The sequence below is a fragment of the Apium graveolens genome, unplaced genomic scaffold (assembly GCF_009905375.1).
Source record: "Apium graveolens cultivar Ventura unplaced genomic scaffold, ASM990537v1 ctg1391, whole genome shotgun sequence".
NCBI lineage: Eukaryota > Viridiplantae > Streptophyta > Magnoliopsida > Apiales > Apiaceae > Apium > Apium graveolens.
Genome location: NW_027417214.1, coordinates 125,210 through 151,838, shown reverse-complemented (window position 1 = coordinate 151,838; position 26,629 = coordinate 125,210). Strand labels below are relative to the sequence as shown.

The 26,629-nt window shown below is 33.6% G+C and overlaps 3 protein-coding genes across 3 annotated transcripts; 2 read left to right on the top strand and 1 right to left on the bottom strand.

Moving 5' to 3' along the window:
- The first annotated feature begins 2,366 nt into the window (after positions 1–2,366).
- Positions 2,367–9,151, top strand: LOC141699813 (peroxisomal fatty acid beta-oxidation multifunctional protein MFP2-like). Its single transcript, XM_074503634.1, has 18 exons — positions 2,367–2,533; positions 3,489–3,560; positions 3,645–3,710; positions 3,800–3,856; positions 3,934–4,001; positions 4,090–4,171; positions 5,383–5,438; positions 5,674–5,976; positions 6,065–6,151; positions 6,748–6,922; positions 7,028–7,149; positions 7,252–7,415; positions 7,497–7,751; positions 7,855–7,976; positions 8,065–8,186; positions 8,411–8,559; positions 8,643–8,781; positions 8,864–9,151. Exons 1-18 carry the CDS (start codon positions 2,446–2,448, stop codon positions 8,897–8,899), a joined length of 2,163 nt encoding a protein of 720 aa, XP_074359735.1. The 5' UTR covers positions 2,367–2,445; the 3' UTR covers positions 8,900–9,151.
- Positions 9,152–10,262: 1,111 nt separating this feature from the next.
- On the top strand, positions 10,263–13,068 carry LOC141699816 (bidirectional sugar transporter SWEET17). Its single transcript, XM_074503636.1, has 6 exons — positions 10,263–10,387; positions 10,528–10,564; positions 10,785–10,995; positions 11,096–11,257; positions 11,925–12,044; positions 12,816–13,068. Exons 1-6 carry the CDS (start codon positions 10,354–10,356, stop codon positions 12,972–12,974), a joined length of 723 nt encoding a protein of 240 aa, XP_074359737.1. The 5' UTR covers positions 10,263–10,353; the 3' UTR covers positions 12,975–13,068.
- Positions 13,069–24,938: 11,870 nt separating this feature from the next.
- Positions 24,939–25,919, bottom strand: LOC141699818 (uncharacterized). The gene has a single exon (XM_074503639.1). It carries the CDS (start codon positions 25,917–25,919, stop codon positions 24,939–24,941), a length of 981 nt encoding a protein of 326 aa, XP_074359740.1.
- Positions 25,920–26,629: the final 710 nt, after the last annotated feature.

Genomic DNA, 26,629 nt, shown 5'->3' with positions numbered 1-26,629 from the left:
AAATCAATTAATCAATTAATTTTCGAATTAATTGACAAATTAATCAATTAAAAATTAACTGAAATTAATTAACTAATTAATTCAGATTTATTTTTGAATTAAAAATAATTTTCGGAATTAAAATACTAATTTTTAGAATTTTCAGAAATTAAAAATGAATTTTTATAATAAAAATAAATAGGAAATATGATTTTTAAATATTTTTAAAACAGGAATCCAACTTTTGCAAACTCTGGAAAGTTCAGGGACTGAACTTCATCGTTTTCAAAAGTTGGGGTACTAAACTGCAATTTTCCAGTCCTTCGCCGGAAAACAGTCGGTTTCGTCGGAGAACTCAACTCCGGCCTCCTCCCACCACCACAAACTCCAGATTTAATCTATACTTCACAAGGAACACAACCATGCCATCAATTCATTCTAATCATCCCGCAATTAGCCGGAAAATGATCAAGAATCTCGCCGGTTTCCGGCGAATTCGACGAAAACTTTAAAACCTAACTCCCTCTTTTACAGACCTCGTTGATTCATGAAATTTATACGACTAGATTGCAAATTTCACAGAGAACACAACCCACTATAACACAACATCAATCTATCACAGAATAAGAAACCCCCAAATTTCAATTAAGAACATTCATACGGGTTATAAACCCTAATTTTAAAATTCGAAAATCAAACTCAAATTTGAACATGTTATTGAACTCCAAATCAGACGTATGACATATGAAAATCATCAGGAAAACAAGCTCTACAACATGCAATCATCAAATCATACAAACAATCATCTGAACAAAAATTCATATTTTTAATTATTTTAATTCGAAAAAAAATAAATTTTCAGAAAATAAACATCTGGTTCTGCAGTGAAACAAAGCTCAGAATCTGATAGAACACTTCAAATCCTTCGTTTTGGTTACTCAAGCTTTGAAAACAGAGATCGGTAACGCCTTCGTTTTGCTGTTTGATTCTTAGAACAATTTATGTAATTAGGGTTTTTCTCTGAAAATTATAGAATTAACTATCTGCAAATGATTTTGATACGAAATAAAATACGGTAAAAGACTATTTATAATTACGGAAAATTAGTATCCCGTTGGATCATTCCGGATATAAAATGGTACGTTTATTTGTAAAAACTGATCCAAACGGTATCGGTTTTCGAGATAATTATCCAAATCAGTACAATTTGTACTGCGGTCTTGGTCTCAGCGCCTGGTTACACGTATTACGAGGTGATAATTGTGATAGTTTAATAAAAAGCTCATGTTTCTCGAAAATACGAGTTTTATTGATTTACCCAAACGAATATTGTATCGAAAATGTTGCGCCGGGACCCGCGTAGGACAAACCGTACGCCGGATCGAAAAAGTCGAAACATGGAATATGCTCGGAATATTACAATTAGGTTAGGAAGGAGTTCTCGGAAAAGTTTCGGGTTCTAAAAACATAAAAACGGATGACGTCGGTTAGTTCCCGTTTTTATAAAATAGATTTTAAATACTCGGAAATTTTTTTTAGAAATTTCAGATGATTCTTATAAATCCATAACCCAACATAAAAATAATTAGGAAGATATGACAATTATCTATATTTTATTTTGGACATATAAAAATTAAAATACTCAATTAATATTATTTTTGAATATCCAAGTACAGATAACATTTAACAATTAACTCACAGAATAGATACTGTACACACATAATAATTGTATAATAGCAAAAATAATTACACGATATATCCCGGATATTACACATTGGCGTTAACTCCTAATTATCAATTAACAGTTCATCAATTTTTACTCCTAATTATCAATTATACGGTCCATCAATTTTTGTTTGTAAATTTCATTACCTGAAATCGGAGTTTTAAAAATGAAACCGAGTTCGTTTACAGTTTTCAGTTTTCAAAATTGAAGATACTTGTCCAAAAATCCGATCGAACCAACTCAGGCTCTTCGTCCATATTTACTCAAATCAAATTTAAGAATTCGCTTGTTACATATGGGCATTTATTATTAATAATTTTGCAAATAAAAATTAGAAAAATATTTTTAAAATTCTTTTGAATTTGATTTTTTTTAATTTGGGTATTTTTTTATAAAAAAATCGAAGTTGTAGAAAATAATTTAAAAAATATAGTGTAATCTTAATACAACATGAAATGCAACATTTTCTGCATCATTAATTATACGTAACTTTTACATTATTTGAAATTAAATTTGAAAATAGGGATATTTTTGGTAAATTTCTAAAAAAAGAGTAGTTTAAAAAGTGAAGGTCACCGTTAGTTTGGGCGCGTGAACATGAAGTTCCTAAACGTTTGTAATAATAATAATAAAAACAAGAAGAATTGTGTGTAAACTGCAACTACTAAAACACCATTAACTCGTGTGTGTTTAGTTTTAGTTGTGTCTGATATTTCACGTTTCTCGAGAAATTTTAAAATATGGGAAGAACAGTGATGGAAGTTGGATCCGATGGTGTTGCTATTATCACTCTCTTCAATCCTCCAGTTAATTCTCTTTCTGTTGATGGTATGTATATATTTGTGTATGTATTTCGATATTATGTTTCGAGAGTATGTTAGTTTAGTTCGAGGTGTTGATTTTGATTGTATATTGATTGTGATCTTATGTTTTGGATATTTGATATGATTAGTTTAGTTTAGTTGATCTTTTTTGTTTTGTTTTTTTATTTGAGCAAGTTCGTTGAGTTATATGATAGTATTCGTAATTCTGGGGTGAGCGGGAATCGAACTCGTGATCATGGACAAGGGGACGAGCCCTTACCACTAGGTTATTCTGTCTTGCTCACATTTAATGATTGTGCTGCAAATGATTATAAAATCAACTTATTGTCGGTAGTTCGGGACAGTAACGGATAATTTTTTAAACTTGTATATGTTGAGGAGATTAAGAGCAGAGTGTACAATTGTTATAACTAGAATTTAGTTTTTGGTTGAAGGACATTCTGAGATTTAGATCGAACAAGTTCATGATGGATAAATGTGTAGGCGAATTTGTAAATGGAGGAAAATCCAATGAAATTAGTTGGACTATAAATTACACAAATTTGAAAAGTAGTAATGAAATTTATTAGGGTGAGTGATAACGAATGCACCATGGAATTAGTTTGAGTAGGTGTATGATCTTAAGGCCGCACTTTATTTATAATTAATTTTGCTGATGTGTGCTTGTGTGCATTTACTTATTATTTTGTTAAGCTAGCATATTCATGACCTTATTTCTTTCGAACATGTTCCGTTCCGCTCTTGAATTGTATCCTAAACAAGATACAGATACACCTGTATCAACAAGTCTATATGGGTAATTGTCACAGAAGTATAATATAGTAGTTAGAATGGGTCATTTCTGTAATACTCCCCTTATCTCTAGTGATTTCACTGAATCATCTTTATAATTGTCACAGAAGTATAATATAGTAGTTATAATGGGTCATTTCTGTAATACTCCCCTCATCTCTCCACAGTGCTAGAGAGCTTGCAAGAAACTTATAGCCAGGCATTACAAAGGGATGATGTGAAGGCAATTGTTGTCACAGGTGTGTCATTGCAGATGATTTCTATATTTATAAATGTCTTATCACAGTGATGTGTGAGGGTAACTGATTTACTTGCTGGAGCAGGCGCAAATGGCAGATTTTCTGGTGGATTTGATATTACGGCCTTTGCAAGATTTCAAACTGGAAACAGTATGTATGATGTTATTATGATTCTTATAACTAACTTATTGTTACTTCATCATTTTTTAGCTAACATTTAGCTTACATGTTGATCACAGCACCAGCGCCTAAACTTGGTTTTGTATCAGTGAATATTCTTGCTGACACTTTAGAAGGTAAGGTGATGATAATTTTGCTTCCTGATTGACTTATATTTCCACCACAATTACAATGTTTGGGTTTTGTTTTACAGCTGCAAGAAAACCATCAGTTGCTGCAATTGATGGTCTTGCCCTCGGGGGAGGACTGGAAGTTGCAATGGTTAGTTCTGTGTTTTTTTCTCTACTCTCTAGATGCTAGAGAAACTTTTATTTGAATTTACTATAATGAACTCCACTCTTATTCTCAGTCCTGCCATGCACGTATATGTACTTCTCACGCGCAACTAGGCTTACCTGAGCTGCAGCTTGGTGTAATTCCCGGATTTGGAGGTATGACTCTCTCTCTCTGAAGCAACTATCTATAAACTTGTTCACTGTTTTACAGAGTCAATGTTTAGACTTAATTATTCTTTGGTACGAAAGTATACGAGAAAGAAGACCTTCGCCTAGATCTATTGAAAGGATAACCAGTATATTGTAAAAGATGTAAATTTCATAAATATGTATGCATAGTTTGGCAAAAATAATATTGACATCTTGTTGAACCAAAGACCTCTAGGTCTATTGGTCCGAGTGTGGTTAATCATCAAAAAGTATATTAAATTAATCTTGTTATATATAGTAAGATTGTAGTTAAGAAATTTCAATGTTTGTAGTCCAAAGTTATATCTTAAGAAATTTCAATGTTTGTTAAGTCAAGATATTTTAAAATCCCTCCCTACTTGAATCAACAAAATAACTTATACGAATCTTTCTTGTGGTAAAACATGCATTGACATGTTGAGACCAAGTATTTAGACGATTTCTGGTCATGCGGGAACCTGTACCAAAAATTTTTAGATTATTAAATGAATCAAAATTAGTGGTATTTTCTATATAGTTCTTCTTGTATGTGCAACTTCTAATATTTTGCAAAAATTACAATGCTTGTAAATTAAATTTTGAATGTTGACAATATGAAGTAGATTTTTATCTAGCGAGAACTTCACCAATTTGATACCTGTGGTTAATGTGTGGCCGGTTCTAAGTTGATGTCAGCTTGTCCTTACTTCTTAGTCATTCACTTCAGCATATAATCCTTTTTTATGTTTTCTTGATTAATATTATGCTTTTAACACTCAATTGCTGTCTCCTGTTGCAGTTCCCAATCAAAGGCTAAAATAGCTTAACCTGTGCTTCTCACATATGCTAGGGCAGAAGTTAAAATTTAAACAAATCTATTTGAATGATGGAAGCGTCGCTTATTAACTGTTTAATGTAGTGCAAATAATTGACATGAATAGGTAGAACCACCTAAATTGACAACCCTGACATGATTACAACCCTGTGCATTTGGGCTGAGTTGGGCGAAATATTGTAGTGGATCTTGATAGCTGGAATTTGTATAAATTGTCATGAGTTAGTATAATGTATGCTCTACTCCCTCTCAAGGATCTTATAATTATTTAATTATATTATTTTTTTCGGTAATACTGGTATTAATAGGTTCTAGGGCATGTATTTTTACTCTTCCTCACTCTTGTGGTCAAATATTGGTTCAGGGACACAGCGCCTTCCACGTCTTGTTGGTCTTGCGAAGTCCCTTGAAATGATACTGGTATGTAGCTTGTTTCTTCTGATAACTAATTTAATCGCCTCCTAACACCTTGCTCCTGATAACGAATTCTATTTCCAGATAACAACTTTTATCTCCTCCTAACTCCTTTCTGACACAACTGGCCCCTTTACCGCATTACATCATGACTATGGCCATCTCTTATGGAACAGAGATACTTATCTTTAATAACATGGGTGTCGTTATTCAACTAAGAATCTTTCTTTCCTCGTGGTAGACATCAAAGCCAGTTAGAGGGGATGAAGCTCTTGATTTGGGTCTTGTTGATGCGATAGCTTCACCAACAGAACTGGTAAGCACAGCTCGGCGTTGGGCCCTTGATATTTTAGAGCGTAGAAGACCATGGATTGCTACTCTTTACAGAAATGACAAGTTAGAGCCTCTTGGTGAGGCAAGGGAAATGCTAAATTTTGCCAGAGCTCAGGCGCATAAGCAAGCTCCAAATCTCAAACATCCACTAGTTCTAATTGACGTCATTGAAGAGGGTATAGTTTCAGGTCCGCGTGCAGGCCTCTGGAAGGTTTAATATCTGCCCTGTCTTACCTTTATTATATTTTCATTATCATTCCCATGACACATGACAAAATGCCTGCTTAAATAATTGGCAGGAAGCTGAAGCCTTCGAAAATCTTCTGCCTTCAAACACTAGCAAAAGTTTGGTGCACATCTTCTTTGCACAACGTGGTACAATGAAGGTTGGATGAAATACACATAGCTACTTCAAACTGCATATATTACTTCGTAACTGGTCAGGACTTTGTGTTACCCCATGCCCAAGATATGTTTGTGCCATTTAGCCATTTATGCATAGGAACGAAAGCGTATCATTAAGTAAAAAGATCCATTCTGGCAAATTTGTTCCAATATTTAATATGTAGTTTTCTCTACGAAATTAAACCAGCCACAATCTAGGTAATGTGGCATTATTGTTTGCTTACGGTTTGGACTTGGCTTACCTCAATAGTTGAATCGGTTTATGAATTTCTGTTTTTGCTGACACATATTTGTCATTTTTCTGTTTGATGAGTTGATGCGACAAAAAGTTAAAATATTCTCTACAATCATAGGAATGTCTTCTTGAATTATCTCACAACCAAGTCAAATCATCATGATACCCGAAAAACAGCACCTAGAATTCTTGCTAATGAATGAAAAATCATTTGCAAATAGTTAATAAATTATATCATTTGTTTTCACAATTACCTGCATTACATGCCAACCTCACCTATTATGACAGAACTTCCAACTTAAGGGCTATGTCAATTCCGCCAAATGATTTACTTTACTACAGGTTCCAGGAGTAACTGATAGAGGTTTGGTTCCAAGACCTATAAAAAAAGTCGCTATTCTTGGAGGAGGATTGATGGGATCTGGAATAGCAACGGCACTTATTCTTAGTAATTATTCCGTGATCCTAAAAGAAGTGAATGAGAAATTCTTACAGGCTGGAATAGATAGAGTCAAAGGTGATGCTTCAGATTCACCACCTTGTTTTTATTTTATTTATATAAGGCTGATAATTTTATATTTGTTATTCTTTGAAAATTTATGTTTTCTTCCTTGCCAAACAGCCAATTTGCAAAGTCGTGTCAAGAAAGGAAGAATGACGCAGCAGAAGTTTGAGAAAACTTTCTCTCTCTTGAAGGGAGTTCTTGATTATGATAGCTTTAAAGATGTGGATTTAGTGATAGAGGTACTTGTTAAAATATATAGCATATACTTAAACCTTTTGATGCGCTGAATCTGATTAGCGACATTTCTCTTCACCATTTCTGTGAAATTATGTTATGTACAGGCCGTTGTTGAGAATGTGTCCTTAAAGCAACAAATATTTGCGGACCTGGAGAAGTATTGTCCTCCACATTGCATTCTTGCAAGCAACACGTCAACCATTGACTTGAACTTGATTGGTAAGAGGACCAAGTCCCATGATCGGATTATCGGAGCACACTTTTTTAGGTAATATTTGTTTTTAGTTGTCATCACTTATTCTAGTAACTTCATATCTTATTAGTAAATTATCAATGGATGTAAATGCAGTCCTGCTCATATCATGCCACTCCTGGAAATTATTCGTACTGAGAAGACATCATCTCAAGTAATAGTTGACTTGTTGGATGTCGGGAAAAAGATCAAGAAAACACCAGTTGTTGTAGGAAATTGTACTGGCTTTGCTGTAAATAGGATGTTCTTCCCATACACTCAAGCTGCCCTTTTACTTGTTGATCGAGGTGCAGATATCTATCAGATTGATCAGGCAATTACTAAGTTTGGAATGCCAATGGGTCCATTTAGGTACGTATTCAATTTATAAAATATTGCAAAGTTTCTTTAGGTGCGATAAAAAATGTATTGTATAATGGTAAGGTCCTTGCAATTGAACTACGCTAGAATGCAGGCTATGTGACCTTGTCGGTTTTGGTGTGGGTGTTGCGACTGGAAAGCAATTTATTGACAATTTTCCAGAGAGAACCTATAAGTCTATTTTACTTCCCCTCATGATGGAGGATAAAAGAGCTGGTAAGATTAGTTCTATTCTAAAAAACATTAATAAATCTTTTAAGTATATTGTAATTGTAAGTCTCATTTAAACTTGTGACATGTTCAGGTGAAAGCACTCGCAAAGGATTTTATGTCTACAATGATAGACGCAAGGCAAGCCCAGACCCTGAAGTAAAGAGATATATTGAGAAGGCGCGGAGCCTGTCTGGTATCACAATAGATCCCAAGGTTGGTCTTCCACCCTCATCAGATTACATGTGAACCGCGGGATAGCCATCTGTTCCTGTTCGTATTGATTTTTGATGCCTGAACAGGACCTGCAGTGATTTTTATTATACTAACAAAAAAAAATTACATGCACTAATTTTCTGACATTTAAAGGTACACAACCATTGCAAGTTTGCTATGGACTTCTGCTCTTTATCTCTAATTGCAGTTTTAAACTTTGACAGTTGACTAAACTGTCAGATGAGGAAATAGTGGAGATGGTTTTTTTCCCTGTTGTAAATGAGACGTGCAGAGTATACTCTGAAAGAATTGCAGTCAAAGCAGCAGATCTAGACATTGCTGGTGTTATGGGCATGGGTTTCCCACCCTACAGGTTTGTCTTAAGTATGTCTAAATTCGTAACCTCAAAGCTTCGTTACATTCTTGGTTTTACTTAATCGGATACTTCTGGACCAGGGGAGGTGTCATGTTCTGGGCAGATTCTATTGGATCCGAATACATTTACTCGAAACTGAAGAAATGGTCAAACTTGTATGGAGAATTCTTCAAGCCTTGTGCATACTTAGCCGAAAGAGCAGCCAAGGGGGCTCCTCTGGTTAGTTGTGAAACTAAATACTGTGCTGCTAAATTTTCAATCGTAAATTTGTTTCTTACTATGTCAAGCTTTTTTGACGCAGAGTACGCAGCTGGAGCAAGGGTTGTCTCGCCTTTAAGCTGCTGGCTGCATGCATTGTTCACCTATGTTGTCACTTACTATTGGCTGAACCCTCCCATGTCCATGTGAGGCATAAGTAGTTGAAAGAGGAACAGTTTGAATCCATTAGCTACGAAAATATTCAGCTCCTGGCAGAAAAAGTTTCAAACACAAGATATACGATTGAATCAACAATATTATATTATTATGTTGACTGACTGGTGAAAACATAAATGTCAATATTAATAATGAGATACAGGTTTGAGATTTATAGATTTTAACTTAAAACATGAAAATTTGAGCATTATTCATAGTTTTTAAGTGAGTATATTATAGTATATTATTCATAAGCTGATACTAATAATTCTTTCCAAGCAGATAATAACCTCCTCAATATTTTAAATCAACACTATAAAAAGAAGTACATAATTTATTTTAATGCTAAAATTTAAGGATTTGGTCAAAGTTATGCAACTACAAAATATAGTCATCTAACTTAGTGAGTAGGTACTTAAAAGCATTAATCTCTATGAAAAAAACATAATTAAGCATTAGAGCAAGTCCAGCAGTCTCTTAATAAATTCCTTATAAATATCATAAAATATTAACTGTTAGTGATTTAAGACATTATTTTGAATTTCAAGTTCAACAATGTTCCTTATCTTCATTTATTATTATTATAATAATAAGGAATTTGAATGAGATATGAAAGGAAGAAAGAGAAAATAACTAAAAAGAAGAGAAAAAAATCAATTTTTTATTGATAAAAATGATATAAGGGATGACTTGTGATTTCTAAAAATAAGATATAAGAGAAATGTGTTAGTAATATAAGAAACCACTAAGACACGATTGTAGTGCAATTTTATGTCATCTTCCTTATATTTGCACTTAAGTCACCTTATATTTGGACTTAACTCTTATAGGTGGTGGCATTCTAGCAAGATATCTTCAACGAGAGAGGCATGTCCTTATCATATCAAAACAATATATGTAAACCAAGTTGTATGGTTTTAAAGAGAGTATGTACAGAGTAATTAATTCTTAGCATTCACTAATATGGTATTCTACTTTTATACTATTTTGTCTCCTGTGAAAAAAATATACTCCTAACAACCCTTTTATGTCTAAATAACACCCTACCTCGTAACCACCCCCATAAACCAGTTCTCTAAATGCCTCTCTAACAAAAGTGTTGGTTTACTTTTACAAATTAATTGATATAATATTTGCTAAAATATTTGTGTGTATATATCTAGCTAAAAGGTAGATCTAGATATATAAGCAAGTTGCTAATATTATACATTTTGTTGCTTGTGCTTATCAGCCTTTACAGGCACGTTAAAGTTAATATATTACTAGTTTAATACTAATCCTTTAATTAGATTAATCCAACATAAAGCTAGTTTGTATTCAACCAGCAGAACATCCTCTTTTATAATTCGGATTTGTTCTTTCTCTTACATTCCTAAAATGGCTGGATTGAGTCTCTATGTTGGAATCATAGGTGAGAATTACATGTTTCCTTGCTCTTAATGACTTTCATTACTATTTGCATGCAGATACAACTATATATGTAGTTGCACATAGGTGAGAACTGCATGTTTCCTTGATCTTAATGAGCTTTCATTTCTATTTGATTTGCAGGAAATGTTATATCAGTTCTCTTATTTCTCTCTCCCGTGTGAGTTCTTCTTGTCTTGCATTTTTAACGTATTTTATTACTGATGAACGTCTCCTCTCTCTCTCTCTCTCTCTCTCTCTCTCTCTCTCTCTCTCTCTCTCTCTCTCTCTCTCTCTCTCTCTCTCTCTCTTTCTGTGTCTCTCTCTCTCAGCTCTCTCTCTCTCTGTGTCTCTCTCTCTCTCTTGTTTGTTAAGATTAAGGTGGATTGTGAATATTGCAGAAGCACATTTTGGAGAATTGTAAAGAATGGATCAACAGAAGAGTATGAGAGCTTGCCTTACATTTGCACACTACTAAATTCATCATTATGGACTTATTATGGACTTATAAAGCCTGGTGAATTACTTGTTGCTACTGTCAATGGATTCGGCATTATAGTTGAAGCTGTGTATGTTATCTTGTTTCTCATATATGCACCTAAACATGTAAAGGTACGTAGTACTATCACATAATCTCTACTCCTGTGGTCACATACACACAATGTAAATAAATTAGTACATAATTAATATGACTTTTTGATGAATGTTTTAGGGAAAGACTGCCATTCTAGCCGGATTTTTGAATTTTGGGTTTTTCGGAACGGCGGTTTTGGTGACACAGCTGGCTTTGGAAGGAGAAGCTCGTACAAACGCCATAGGTTTTTTAGGTGCTGGCCTCAATATCATCATGTATGGCTCTCCTCTGGCTGCCATGGTATGATGTTATCTATTTCAACAAAGATAAAGTTCATGTATTGCAAACAGTTTTCTGGGAGCAACTTCTACAACTTAATTTTAGCTGATCATGATAGCTAATCATGTACCTAAAAACTTAACACGAAGACCTCGACGAGATCTTATACTGCTGAGTCGAATCTTAGTCTATATCTTGCATGATTTGAATTAAACCATATCTGATGTTAATTTGATAGGAGGTCATACTTATTTGCTATTGTAGATAGGTTAAGCATTCAACCAGACAAACCTCAGTACGACAGTACCCAATCACAGTGCTCAATGCTTATCCGAAGTACAATGTGGAATTCTACTGCAAAAACACACACACAAACACAAACACAAACATATAATACTATATTAGCATATGTAAGCATGATCTATTATTCTACTTTTCTATATTGGCATATGTAAGCATTATCTATTTTTGTGGAATATGTTATGTGTACAATTTGTTATAAATGTTGACAGGGAGATATATAAATTATATGCTTCTTCTTATTTTATATATACCAAGTGTCGTCTCTTTTGTGAGGAAAATTTGATTAATCTAACAACCACATGGATCACGACGAATTAAAAAATAATCAAATAAATGGATATGCTCGAAATGCTCCGTCATAAAATATTTGATATACAATATGCAGGGAACAGTGGTGAGAAGCAAGAGCGTGGAGTACATGCCATTCTTTCTCTCATTCTTCAGTTTCTTGAATGGTGGTGTTTGGACTCTCTATGCTTTCCTCCTCCGCGATTATTTTCTAGGCGTAAGTTACCCGACTTATCTCTCTATTCACATTCAGGTCTTGCCCCGCTGATCTTCGGAAATTAATAAAATGAATTTTCAAATTTTGGTTATGATATTTTTCTACTTTATATTTTTTCAAAATTTCGTTATGCCCGGAATAGGATACATTTATTTTCATTTTTTAATCTAAAATCAAGGTTATAAAACTCAGAAAACGGTCAACTTGGTCTCGACTTCAAAATTCGAGTGACCGACTGATTTTTCGAGTATCCCGAGTACTCGTCTTAGAAAAAAGATAAAAATAGCCCATTTTGAAAAAATTTAATCAAAATAGTAATTCTGAAAAAAATGACTAATTTTAGTCGATTGAATACTGCATAGGTATCCTAATTTTTATAAGATACTCAATTTTCACTGACAGTTTGATATCTCATATATAAAATAAATTCTTCACTGATAGTTGGGTATCCTATCGGTTAAAATTCTTCAACTTTTCGGAAATTGGTCATTTTTATTAATTTTATATAATAATAGGCTGAATTTGTCATTCTCCCATCGCCTTAGAACTCGGGCTTAAATAATCTCTGATTTTCGAAACTCATGAGAATACTTGACGGAATAACTCATTTTTAGAACACTGTCTAGAAGGAAAACTCTTTCGACATATAATATTATTCACAAATAATGTTTTGTTCTTGTCTTGTGTGTGCTTCTGTACAAATTACGTACACACGCAAATTATATGGAAAGAAATAAGTAGCATACGTCCATGTGTTTTTATATCATGTAGGTACCGAACGGGACTGGGGTATTGCTTGGATTTATTCAACTAGTACTCTACGGGATGTACAGAAATTCAAAGGCATCTAAGAGTGTTGTTATTATTAGTCCAGCTGATGAAATTGAAGAAGGATTGCAACACGAACCACTCATTTCAGCTTCTACTTAAAATGTTCACTGGCATATTATGCATGTTTCACTCATATCCTAGATCAATGAGCGATGATCTTAATTTTTAGTCTCAACATATGCCCATTATATAAATCCCCTTACTTTTTTCTTCTTTGATTTAGAAGAGATTATAAAAAAAAATGTGTGTTATATAAAAAACATTCAAAATAATAGGCCTACAAAGTATATTTATTATTGGAAAGAGGTTGTTTCACCTTGTACTTCATTGCGTAGCACTCACTTGTCGTAATGAAATATTGCGTCACAATGCGGGTGCGGCTATTGTATCCCCGTCAAGATGGGTGATGATAATTTGCCAATAAAGTGGTCCGCAAGAGTTGACTCGGTTGGTTAAAGAGGGATAACTATCTCTTGGTCATAGGTTCTAATCCCACGGAGGAGAATTTATGATTATATCTCCTGAGTCAGAGCATGTCGCTTAAATGCGGTTTACCTTGTTTCACGTGATTTGTAGGATATTGCATGAGCCCGTATGATTTAACCCCGTGCGCACCCAAAAGGGTAGCGGTTGTGGGTAGGGCTGAGTATTCGGTTATTCGGTAACCTAACCGAAATATAATTCGGTTACCGAATACCGAATAAGGGTAAAAATCAGAAGCGAATAATGAACCGAAATAATTTCGGTTATTTACCAAACCGAAATAATTATTTCGGTTAAAACCAAAACCGAATTAGGAAAAATTTTTAACATTTTAATAATAAAATATTTAATAAATTACAACAAAGATTAATGATCGTACAACAGTTAACCTTATACTCTTAGCTCCACTTTCATGCCCCTGAATGTTATGGTGTGGTTTCATGATTACAATAAAAGTAATTCTAACTAGTTAGTTTAATTTTTTATTTTAACAACTAAATTGAAGGTCATGAAAACTAAATACATTAAAATCTAAATTAGGCAAATAGCAATTAAATAAAACAAATAAAAAGAGAGGAAAAGTGAAGTTGGGAACGGAGAATTGATAATTCAAGTGAAAAAAAAAGAAAGCATATAGGTAAAAATAAGTAATATATAAATAAATATATTTATATATATATTAATATATATTTTTTATTATATTTCAGTAATTTCGGTAATTCGAGTATTTCGGTAAAAAAACCGAAAAAACAAAAATACCGAATAACATAAAAAATCAGAACCGAATTAAAAACCGAATTATTTCGGTTCGGTAACCGAACCGAATTATTTCGGTTCAGTATTCGGTTAACAGAACTGAATACTCACCCCTAGCTGTGGGTTATCCACAATTAAAAAAAAATTGCCTGTTAAGAAAGTTAAAGTTCTATCCAAATACTTAATTTACATAAACTCATAAAATGTGCATATAAAAATGAAGAGTACTAGGACGCGTGTGTATATATATACGTAATTTTACAAATTAAAACATGACATTTAACAATCCTTGTGTATTTGAAAGGAACACGAGAGCAAATAAATTTGAAATCTATTTTGGAATCTTGAAGACTTGAACTTTAATAAACTCAACGAAGCCCATCAACTTATACATAGGCTTGCACGGGTGAAGGCCCATAAAAGATAAAACTTCAGAGATAGGGCTGAGATCCAAACTTTAAATTAAATTTTCAAAAATACTATACAAAGTACAAACTCTTAAATACAAAACTTGGGAAAATAAAAATATCAGGATCCCACTCTGATTCGAGTGATAATTGTGTTTTTAATTTATTTTTAAAACAAGTGTTGTCTAGTGTCTATTGTACTATGCAAATTGTATAAAAGCTATGTCTTTTTTAGGAAAACACCTATGTTATTTTCCCAAAATAATTGATATTGATATTTTATCAAGTAATAATAGGAACATAAATACATATTGAAGCATTTTCAAGACCTTTTCTCATTTATTTATAATTAGTGGCTCTAAGATCAATAAATTAAAGCATCTTAATATTTTACAGGTCACTATCTTTTATTTTTAGTAAATTGAAAGATATTTATAAATTTTTTATTAAAAATAAATTAATGAAATTTTGAATTAAAATTATTTTATATAGTAACAATTTACTTGTTACAAAAAGGTGGACCTTATTTGTCAACCAAATCAAATATTATTTTTTTAAAAAACAAATTAGTAAATTAGGACAGAACTTATACTCATAAAATATTTTGGTGGCTGAAGTTTTAAATATATGTGACAGAGTCATCACTTTTATGCAACAAAGTGGGGTGATCATCTAATCGCATAAACCGCCCATACTGTATCACAAAATACGGTTTTAATATTTTGTGGTGCGGTTTAACTTTTTGACAAACTGCACGGTGCGGTTTGTAGTTTGACATTTTAACAATGTGGTTTAAATCGCACTACCCCGCACTACACCGCACCACAATTTCATATACATATAAATTTATTTATAATTTATAATATATATATACATATAGATATATTTATATATTATAAATTCATTTCTTGTTTATTATTATTTTATGTTATAAATACTAGCTTCATATTACAAATTACTGATATATTTTTATTTTTAATCAAAAATATATTTTTTAAATCTTTTTTCTTACCTAAATTATTATTATATTTGTATGTAAATATTAAATTTTTTGATTAACTAATCGCACAAACCGCGGTGCGGGAGCGGTTTGGAAATTGATCAAACCGCACGTACGCTTTGGTTTACGGTTTGAGCAAAAAATCGCACCGCCCGCATCGCGATCACGTCCCTACAAAAAATGGCTAATGATCACTATAATTTTTGCAATAAACCACTTTTTTAATGGTGAAAATAACATTTGACCTCCATATTATAAATTTCAAATTCTTACTTGATAAATTAAAAACATAATTCACATATAATAATAGTATTTTAGATCTAAAATCAAATAATACCAGATATTTTCATCAAACAGATATGATATGACTTGAACAAACTGGTAGACAGGTTGGGCCTGAGGGTAACCGTGGTTTATGCTAATCCATATGTAAATTGAGCTGACATTATTCATTTGTCTGTTTGATAATTATTCTTGATAATCTTATAATTTAATTTATTTAGATAATTGTTGTAGATATAACTGGGACAGTTGATGGACCCTTATGAGAACATTAACATCCCATGTTAAATGACTCATCATCATCTTCTATCAACTTAAGGTCGCAGTCCCTGTATTTTCGTTTAATGTCGAACCCACCCGCACGCAGCCCAAACACGGTTTCTGATTAAAGCCGACACTGTTGTGTTCTTGGATTTTAGCTACTCTGATTTGTTAATTCTGTGAAATATCTTGATGCATTTATTATGCTTAACTGTTTGCTTCGTTTACACCAGCAGAGGCCATTTTAAACTGATTATACATATTTGAAACTGATTATACATATTAACAACGGCAGATTTTGCTATTTGATTGTCGTTTTTTGTTGACAAAGATGATTTATAAACTTAGAAATGAGTATATGTTTTTATAAATTTTTGGGGTGAGCCAGAGAATAAATTTTTAATTACGTCGTATATCCAATCTTGATTATTTGATGAAGAAGATCCGATGATTGTGATGTAAATGGATAACCCAAATTAGGGTAACTAAACTATAAATTATATCTCATTCCGGTTATTATAATATAATATAGATAGATTAAGATTAAAAGGTTTAACTTCCTCATTGCTACACAAACATCACGAATCATCTTTCTAAAGGAATACGAGTAACACAATCGACCCCCACCCCCTTTCAAGTATAATTAACATGGAAAATTACAAAGAGATGCCCAAGCCTAAGATTTATAAAGTCAAAATTTTGTGTATAATAATATATTAAAAAAATTATAAGAAATAAAATACAGATAATTTTTATGTCGGTCCAACTGATCGAGAAGATATTTTTAATTTTGTGATCTTTTAAAATAAAAATTAAAAAAATATGTGTCCTTCAAATTTATTTTGAGCCTATATATTTTATTTTTTTTCTTCTATTCTTTTATGTAGATAAAAAATATGTCCTAAAAATTCAAAATTTTCAATATCTCCATTCATTAGCATACAAAATTTGACCTTAAATCGTCTTTACATGCGCGACCATCTCCCAACATTTTGTTATCGGAGGGAAATCCAAGTATTTACCCCTTATTAAAAGGGAGACGAGTCACAATTACACTTACCGTTAAAATTCAGGCGAACTAAAATAATTGGTTCTATAACTATAATAATATGTATCTAATTCTGCAAAATCACAATTCTAATACATATCTATAATCACTAACTGCTAAATTCCACCAACTAAAAGTCACCGACTCTAAACAAGTATTTGTTCGACCGCTGAATAAAAGCAACCGAAATTCAGTGAAATTTAAAGTCGGTCGTTTTTTATTAGTGACTTTTAGTTGTGAATTAGTTCTAAAATATATAATCGAATTGTTAATCTTATATTTAACAATGTATAGTTGATCTTATATTTAATACGGGTTTTATATCAAATTGCCCACCGAACTCGTTAAAATGTATCAAGTAGCTACTTAATCCCCACGACAACTCATTTAAACCACTAAAATACTAGTATATATTACTATGTTAGATTTTTCAAAATTCTTTAACAGAAGTGTTGTATTTGTCGTGTATTTCTTTGATTATTATGGTTTATCAGCAAATTTGAGTGTCTCTCTCTCATATGTATATCTGTTTAATTGGTCTTAAAATAATCGTTATCTTCACGAATAAAATACAAGCTGGGTGGTCTGCAATTGCAGTATTAATTTGAGTAAAATTCAAGAGAGATGAAAAGAATATGTCATTTCAATTAGGACTCTCGTTATTTATCTCAATTTCATAATTCCATGTGCCTGACTGTTTAACAAAAATATATGACTACAAATTTTTAAAGTTAACATTTTCCGTTAAAGAATTTAAAAAAATCTAACGGAGTGATATATACTAGTATTTTAGTGGTTTAAATGAGTCGTCGTGGAGATTGAGTAGCTACTTGATACATTTTAACGAGTTCGGTGGGCAATTTGATATAAAACCCTATTTAATACTAAAGATAATTATAAATATTCTTGTCTCGTCATTAAATTAAATAATCTCTTATATCTTATTCTTATCTCTTATATATATATTTCTATATATATAATAGTCCAACATAACTATAAAATTAGTGACTTTTTATTATCTGAAATGACTGATTTGTCCCTGCATATATCATAATTAAGAAATTATTTTTTGCGGAAATCGAACCAAATTCTACTAATTAGTTCTAACACTACAATACCACTATGCAACTATGTGTTATATATTATTAATCAAACACTTAATATGTGTGTCGCTAAAAAATAAAATTTCAGTTTATTATTACAATTCATGAAATAACTTTTTTAGTCATATTTTTTCCGTTCATATATATTGATGTAGTTAGCTATATATTTATAAATAATTAAAGTTGTAATTTAGATAATAATTTTGATCAACATTTAACATATAAAGATAACCGATATACGAAAAATATAAATAAATTAAGACATAACATGTATTTAGTAGATAATGTAATATTTTTCCAAGTATTTGTCTTGTTAAAATCATGATATTATATATAATAATTAATTAACAATGTCAAATAATCAAGTTCACTCTAATACGAAAGTTAAACAAATTGAGTTTGTAGTGCGTGTTTATTCAACAATATTGTTAGAAAATATACATAATATAATTTAAAGAAAATAAAATCCTACATTTTAGTCATTTGACCTAATTGACCGCAAAAAATCAAATAAGTCAACAATTATGAGATAAATGAAATGGTGTTAGATGTACACATAATTTATAAACTTATTTGATTTTTGATTTAGACCAACATATTTTGGTTTATTTCAAACTTAATATCATAACTTACCATTTTTCTGAAAAAATGAAAAAATCACAAAAAACCTAACAATCACCATCTATTTGAATAACAAGAATGTCAAAATAATTATGGGTTGCCAAAATAATTTTCAACCAATTTAGCAAAGAAAAAAAATAATTGTCAAACTTGCCGAATTATCATATATATTAATATTTTATATTTACTCAATTTGATATCAACTTACAATATTTTACTCCAACAATTAGTAACTTTTAAAAATTACATATGTGATACATTAATTAAATTGTAAATGATTTATAAACTAAAAAAGGTATCATTAATATATACTTTTTACTTTTATATATATATTTATTTTTATCAATTCGAGAAGTTGTCTGATTTTGACAAGTTTGATAGATAATCTCTTAACAACTATACAATTTCAATAAGAGCAATTGACAATTTGTAACCCATTTCTTTGGGCGTTTTTTCATTCATCTTTATATATTATTTTCTTACAAGTTGCACTTTTAATTTTGAATTTCGCTTTATTTTGGATCCCTGGACCCTGTTGAACTTTTATATCAGGGGTAAAATCATAAATTTTTGATCTACAAGAACAAATCGTCGATCATTTGATTTCCCAGTCCAGACGTACAAATAAATACATGAATCAATTGCAAATAACAAGTAAAAGTTATCTGTAATATCAAATTTCATGAAAAATGTCCGAAAATCAAACTTCCAATTCGAAGTAAGAACCCTAAAATCGAGTTTTTTTAACACTTTTAGTGATTTTGAGGCTAGAATCTGTTAGGGTTAAATTGAAACTTCGATTTGGTTACAAGAACTTGCGATTTTAGCCTAATAACATCTTCAAAATCGATTTTTGATCTTTGAAATTTATAATTATTATGTGTATTTAAACTTGAATATTTTTTTCCCAATTTTATCCCTAGTGAAACTATAATTTCATCATAATTTTGTTCCAGGGGTACAAAACGAAGCAAAGTTAAATATGCAACTTGCAAGAAAACATAATATAGAACCGAATTGAAAAAACGCCCAAAAAAATGGATTACAAAGTACCAATTACTCCTTCAATAATTAGGCAATCAAGATTGTCATGTCACATACTATTTGAAACTCGTTGATAATACATTTAGTTATGTTTGGTCGTATTCTTTGAGACAATCATGGTCAATCCAGGGGTATTGAGAATTTCATGTCCGTTGAAAGGGAGTGATGGTTGTTGTGGTGGTCCTGGAGGTCAGGGGCTGGCTAAGTCATATTTTATTTCTCATTTGCGAACCTATTACTTCAACACAGATAACTTGAAGGCGGTACATAGATCGCGTATCGCTAGTGACTTTATCTTATTCTCTGCTTTCGATCTTGCACTCCATCAAGTCGGCGTTTGATTGTGTGATGAGTGTCTTCGCACTCACTCGTTCAACAAGAATTGTAAACACGCGGATGGGACTGTGATTTCGGCACCAGATGTTTCTGAAGCCGCACTATGTCGTATTCCTACTCCTATTGTTTCGCACAGGGTGGGTGTTAATATTGATGTGGGGCATGGAGGGGCCTCTTCTTCTCCTCCGTCGGGGTCTTCCAGGGATCCGGGTGGTGTGCCTTCTGGGGGTGTTGTCAGGTTGGATTCTATTTCTTTTGACATGGACCTTTTTAACAAGTTTCGTTCGAGTAAAAAATGCACGGTCAAGTGCATTTCCTCTAAACTGAGACTTGGTTGTGCTAGAATTTTTCTTAGTGCCTTTTATAAGGTTCTAGCGTGTCCGGCTGATTTGTCTTCTTGGGTGCAACTTCTCATTTTAGCTTGTTGTACTTTGAGCTCGTTTGTGCCATCCAACAGAGCTCAGCGGTGGTCTGGGGAAAGAGAACGACGTCAGTTTGAGCATATTTCTAGTGCCATTCTTCGGTGGAAAGATCCGGGCGATATGATGGGTTTGGTGAAGGATCGTTTGACCTTTTTAACAACTTCCACCCGGAGGTTATGAGGAGGCTAACCTGTTCCAGTGCAAGCGTAAGTTGGCTGATGGACACTTTACTGCTGCTATTAAGGTGCTTACTTCCTCCGGCGTTGCTCCAGATACTCCATACACTTTGGCTGAGCTGGAATCCAAGCACCCTTTCATACCCTCTCCGGTCTTGAATTCCACTGTGATTGGGGTGGATGCCCTCCACGTCTACAAAGATTTGGTGTTGAATCGTATTCGAAATTTCCCTAAAGGGACCTCTTGTGGACGTGACGGGCTTAGAGCCCAATATTTACTGGATATTTTGGATGGGGCTGCTTCTGCGGTTGCTGATGATCTGTTAGGTTCTATTACGGGGGTTGTCAACTTGTTTTTTAGTGGCAAGTGCCCCGCGCAGCTGGGGGAGTTTATTGCTAGTGCTCCATTGACTCCTTTGGTTAAGCCAAGAGGTGGTATTCGCCCTATTGCTGTTGGTATGGTGTGGAGAAGGCTGGTATCTAAGGCTGCATCTTCTTCTGTTGGTAGTTTTATGGCATCTTATTTACGGGATTTTCAGTTTGGTGTTGGTATTCCTGGTGGTTATGAGGCTGTTGTGCATTATGTCAACATGCTCTTAGAGGCTAGGGGGGATGAGGTGGGGCTGTCTATGCTCCTGGTGGATTTCAAGAATGCTTTCAACCTTATTGACAGTAGTATCCTTCTCCAGGAGGCTCGGGTGCGGTGTCCTTCTATCTCTCCTTGGGTTGAGTTCTGTTATTCTCGCCCGACCCGACTCTATTATGGCGACTCTGTTTTGTGGTCTTGTCAAAGGGTTCAACAAGGGGATCCTTTGGGTCCTTTATTGTTTGCTTTGGTGCTTCACCCTTTGGCTCAGGCCATTGCGCAGTCTTGTGAGCTTTCTCTTCAAGCTTGGTATCTGGATGATGGAACTATTGTTGGGATACCCTTATGGTGGCCAAGGCGCTTGATATTATCCGGGCTGATGAGCTCGTTCGTGGTTTGTTTCTGAATATTGATAAGACTGAACTCTTTTGGTCGGTGGAGGATCCTCGAGGTCGGGTGGATGACATTTTTCCCACTAATATTTCGCGACCGCTTAAAGGTGTCAAACTTCTTGGGAGTTCAGCCAGTGTCGATGCAGGTTTTTGTCATGCTTTGGCTTCTCAAAGGGTCTCAAAGACTATTTCTCTAATGGAGGCTATTCACAAGTTTGAGGACCCCCAGTGTTAGCTTCTTCTTCTTCACAATTACGCAGGGGTTGCAAAATTGTATTACACATTGCAGACTTGCCCACCTCCGTTCTTTGGGGAGGCCCAGACGCAGTTTGATCAGGCTTTGCGTATTTTCCTAGAGAGGATTGTTACTGGCTTTGGCCCTGGTTTTGGGGATTGACAATGGAGGTTAGCCACGCTCCCAATCAAGTTGGGCGGTCTTGGCATCTTATGTGTGGGGGATGTTATTCGTTATGCCTTTCTCGCTTCTCGCCTTCAGACTAGTGCATTGCAGACTCGGATTCTGTCGAGTTCAGGTATCACATCGTGTGGTTCTTCTTTTCAGTGTGCTCTTGATGATTTCTCGACCCTTTGTGGTGCGAATGCTCTCTTTGGCACCACTAGCTCTCCTGCCCCCAAATTGATGAAGTCTTTGGCAAAGAGCTAATTTTGATGTCATTGAGACCAGTCTTGCTTCTCATTATGTGCGTCATTCCCAAATTGATGAATTTTGTGCTCAAGTTCTAATGTTCACAGGATGGACCAGTGGGGCGATCACGCAGTTCACTGTTCAAGTGATGTAGGTGTGAAATTCAGGCATAATTTGGTGCGTGACATTCTGGTGGATATCTGCTCCAAGGTTAGCGTTCCTGTGCGTAAGGAGACTCCTATAGGATTTCTTTCGGATGCTGGGCAAGAACTCAGACCTGCAGATCTATTGTTGTTCAATTGGTCCTAAGGTAAAGATGCATGTCTGGATGTGACTGGTATTTCTCCTTTTGCTGGTGGGGAGTGAGTTCATGGGCTCCTGGGGTGGCGTTGCTAAATGCGGTGGAAAAGAAAAAAAGGAAATATTCAATGATTTGCGCTGACCATAGTTATTCGTTCATCCGATTTGTCTTCTCTACTTTTGGGGAACTAGACACGGAAGCATTGGATGTTCTCTCGCGTCTGAAGACTCTATCCATTATTCTCTGTAATAATGCTAAGAGTGATGTTTTTCTTTTTTATAGGTTAAGCTTTTGTATTGTTGTGAGCGCACCTTGTGGCTCGACTCCCTTCTATTTTTTCGAGTTAAATTTCTCTTTTGCCAAATTAATTTTTTTTAAATATTATGCACTTAAATAAAATGAAATTGCCAAATAAATAAATAAATATAAATGTTAGTTTGTTCAAAATAAAATTTATGAGATAGAGATTGAATTTAAGTAAATTTGAAAATCTTTGGTTGAAAATTGGAATTAACATTGGAGTTAAAAATTTATTTCAACATCAAGGTACACATTTTAGTCTTAAATTAAGGCAACAGTTAAAAGCCATTTTAGTGTACTTGCTCTTAAGTTTGGTTGGCTGGGAATTAGTCGAATTACAGTTTAAAGTTGAATCCACTCGAATGATCATTGTAACAGCCCGCACTTCCGGACTATTAAATTCTAAATCGAAAACTAAAAATAAAATATATTATTACTCGATAATTCTAATAGATCACGAAATTCAAAGCAGCGGTCAAACTCAATAATCAAAATCATAAAAATAGAGACGCAGCTCCACAAATCCGATAATAATTGTCTAACAGATAATTAAATTTATTCTCTAAAAACAAAATCTTTATTCTAATTCAAATAGCACAAAACGAAGCAGCACAGATCTCCACATAGTTCTCATTCCTTAATCTTAATATGCTCCAAATTCCGAACCTGAAATGTTAAAAGGGGTGAGCTACACAGCTCAGCAAGTACAAATTGACTAACTTTTAAACAGAAAAACAATGGGTGTTTTGATAAAACGATTTTTCTTAAAACAATAATAATTTTGTAAAACATTTTCTAAAATAAATCCAACCCAAAGTTTTATATTTTAAAATTCAGAATTTAAAACAGAACAGAGCAGAATTTATAACAGTACAGATTTTATAACAGATCTGAGCAGAATAAAACAGAACGAAACGATAATTCTTATAAATACCACAGTCTTGATCTACGGCCACACTTTGCCAGTAGCCGGCATCTAATTCTTATTCTTATTCTTTATACCACACTTTGCCAGTGGTCGGCATCTAAAGTTCAATAATTACGCGCCCTTAATAGGTATCTAAAGTTGCACACTTGTGCGCCTACTAAGGGTATCTAAGGCTAGTTCCGGAACTATAGCGTAAATTACGAACGGTTCGAAAACGTAGAGACTGGGTTCTAAAATTCACAAATACTTATATCTTATAATTTCGAAATCAAAGTTTTTATATCTTATATGAAATTAAAAACAGAACTGAAATATCTTTTCGGAAATTTAAAAGTAAGTCAAAAGGTACTTACCTCAAAGCCTGACCAGATCTGAATTTACTCTTTTTGACCCTCTAAACGATATTTTCTTGAAAAACACGAAACACGAAAGCTGAAGATAACGAAAAGACCTTTCTGAAAAGTCCAGAATCACTGAATTCTGACTTACGATGAATTTTCTACGAATTTTACAAGACAGCTGATTTTTGCTGAGAAAGTCCTACGAATTTTAATGATAAAAACAAGGAATACGAATATGGTGTATTTATAACGATACAAAACCCTATATCTCAACTAGGAAATAATAATATTTCCTCCTAAAGATTTACAACCTCTCCAAGTAAATTCCATAAATAAAATATTTGATACACACAATTACCTAAACTAAAAAAATTTCGATTTTCTAAATTATTCTTACACTTATTTCCACAAATAACAAATCTTTTCACAAATCAACTACCTTGCACAAAATGTTTTCAGAATATTCTAATTTTAAAATATTTATCTAGACAAATTAATATCTAATTTCTAATAAATAAATTAAAAATAAAATTACGAATTTTACATTCTTCCCTCCTTAAAAGAATTTGGTCCCCAAATTCACATAACATAAATAAATTAAATAAGTCACTAAAGAAAAGAAATCATACCTTAATTGCGATAGTTGTCATTTCCTGTCAGCTGAAACACACGTCCTTTGCCCATCTTGTTATCTGCTTCCTTCCTTGGTGGCGGTGGCGGATTGTGCGGACAATTCGAAATCTTATGTCCTACTTCTCCGCAATGAAAACAAGCACCTGTATTCCAACGACAGACTTTGTCCGGATGATTCTTGCCGCACCTGGTACACGTCTCTCGATCACCTTGACCCCCGATGTTATCGTACACGTGTGGCTTCTTGAGTGGTCCCCCTTGAAAAGATTGCCCACTAGTTTGAGTGAACCGCCTCTTATTCCAACTGCCAGACGCCTTTTCAGATTCTGCCAAGCCCCTTTCGATCACTAACGCCTTGTTGAGGACAGCCTCGTACGTCTGAAGTTCAAACGACGCCACTGAATTCCTGATGTCACTTCGAAGTCCCTCCTCTAATCTTCGTGCTCGACTGCTCTCATCTGCTACTAGGGTCGACGCGTACTTCGCAAGCTTTGCAAATTCTGCTTCGTATTCAATGACGGTTCTTCCACCTTGTTGAAGTCGAATGAAGTCCCTCTCTTTCTGCAGACGAACTGTTCTCGGAAAGTACTTGTCCTCTAAAGCCTTCTTGAACTTTGCCCAAGTGTACGGTTCATGATTTTCTTCAAGATTTGTCGTCTCATTCTTCCTCTTTTCCATAAGCCACCAGTCGTAAGCGCTTCCTTGCAATTGGTACACAGCTAAGGTCACCTTCTGTTCCTCATTGCTCCCCAGAAGTCCGAAAGCTTTTTCCATCTCTTGGATCCACATCTCAACGATAGCCGGGTCTGTAGCTCCATCAAAAGTTGGCGGGTTCAAACGCTTGAATTGAGAGACGATGTTGGGCTTCGGTTGCTGATTCACAAGTACAGCTAGAGTTTCAGCCAGCTGGTCAAAGACGTTTCCTCCTTCATCATTATTGCCCTGATTTTCATTGTTGTTCTGATTTTCTCCATCCATCTTTACTAGAACACACAAAACAAATTCTAAACTTATAGTCAATAATCAAAAAAAACACAAAAGTCAAACATATCAAATAATCACACAAATAAATGCCCTAAATCCAAAATAATTTTCTAAGACCTATACGATAGTCTAAAGGATCGCATCCTAGGGAATGTACTAGTCCCATACCTAATACACTCCGAAGGACAGCCTACTCTTGATACCAACTGTACGACCCGCACTTCCGGACTATTAAATTCTAAATCGAAAACTAAAAATAAAATATATTATTACTCGATAATTCTAATAGATCACGAAATTCAAAGCAGCGGTCAAACTCAATAATCAAAATCATAAAAATAGAGACGCAGCTCCACAAATCCGATAATAATTGTCTAACAGATAATTAAATTTATTCTCTAAAAACAAAATCTTTATTCTAATTCAAATAGCACAAAACGAAGCAGCACAGATCTCCACATAGTTCTCATTCCTTAATCTTAATATGCTCCAAATTCCGAACCTGAAATGTTAAAAGGGGTGAGCTACACAGCTCAGCAAGTACAAATTGACTAACTTTTAAACAGAAAAACAATGGGTGTTTTGATAAAACGATTTTTCTTAAAACAATAATAATTTTGTAAAACATTTTCTAAAATAAATCCAACCCAAAGTTTTATATTTTAAAATTCAGAATTTAAAACAGAACAGAGCAGAATTTATAA

Coding starts and splice junctions, on each gene's coding strand:
- LOC141699813 (XM_074503634.1), top strand. CDS start 2,446: ATGGGAAGAACAGTGATGGAAGTTGGATCCGATGGTGTTGCTATTATC. Junction 3,561..3,644: donor GAAGGCAATTGTTGTCACAG/GTGTGTCATTGC, acceptor TTGCTGGAGCAG/GCGCAAATGGCAGATTTTCT. Junction 4,002..4,089: donor GAGGACTGGAAGTTGCAATG/GTTAGTTCTGTG, acceptor TCTTATTCTCAG/TCCTGCCATGCACGTATATG.
- LOC141699816 (XM_074503636.1), top strand. CDS start 10,354: ATGGCTGGATTGAGTCTCTATGTTGGAATCATAG. Junction 11,258..11,924: donor GCTCTCCTCTGGCTGCCATG/GTATGATGTTAT, acceptor TACAATATGCAG/GGAACAGTGGTGAGAAGCAA. Junction 12,045..12,815: donor TCCGCGATTATTTTCTAGGC/GTAAGTTACCCG, acceptor TATATCATGTAG/GTACCGAACGGGACTGGGGT.
- LOC141699818 (XM_074503639.1), bottom strand. CDS start 25,919: ATGGATGGAGAAAATCAGAACAACAATGAAAATCAGGGCAATAATGAT.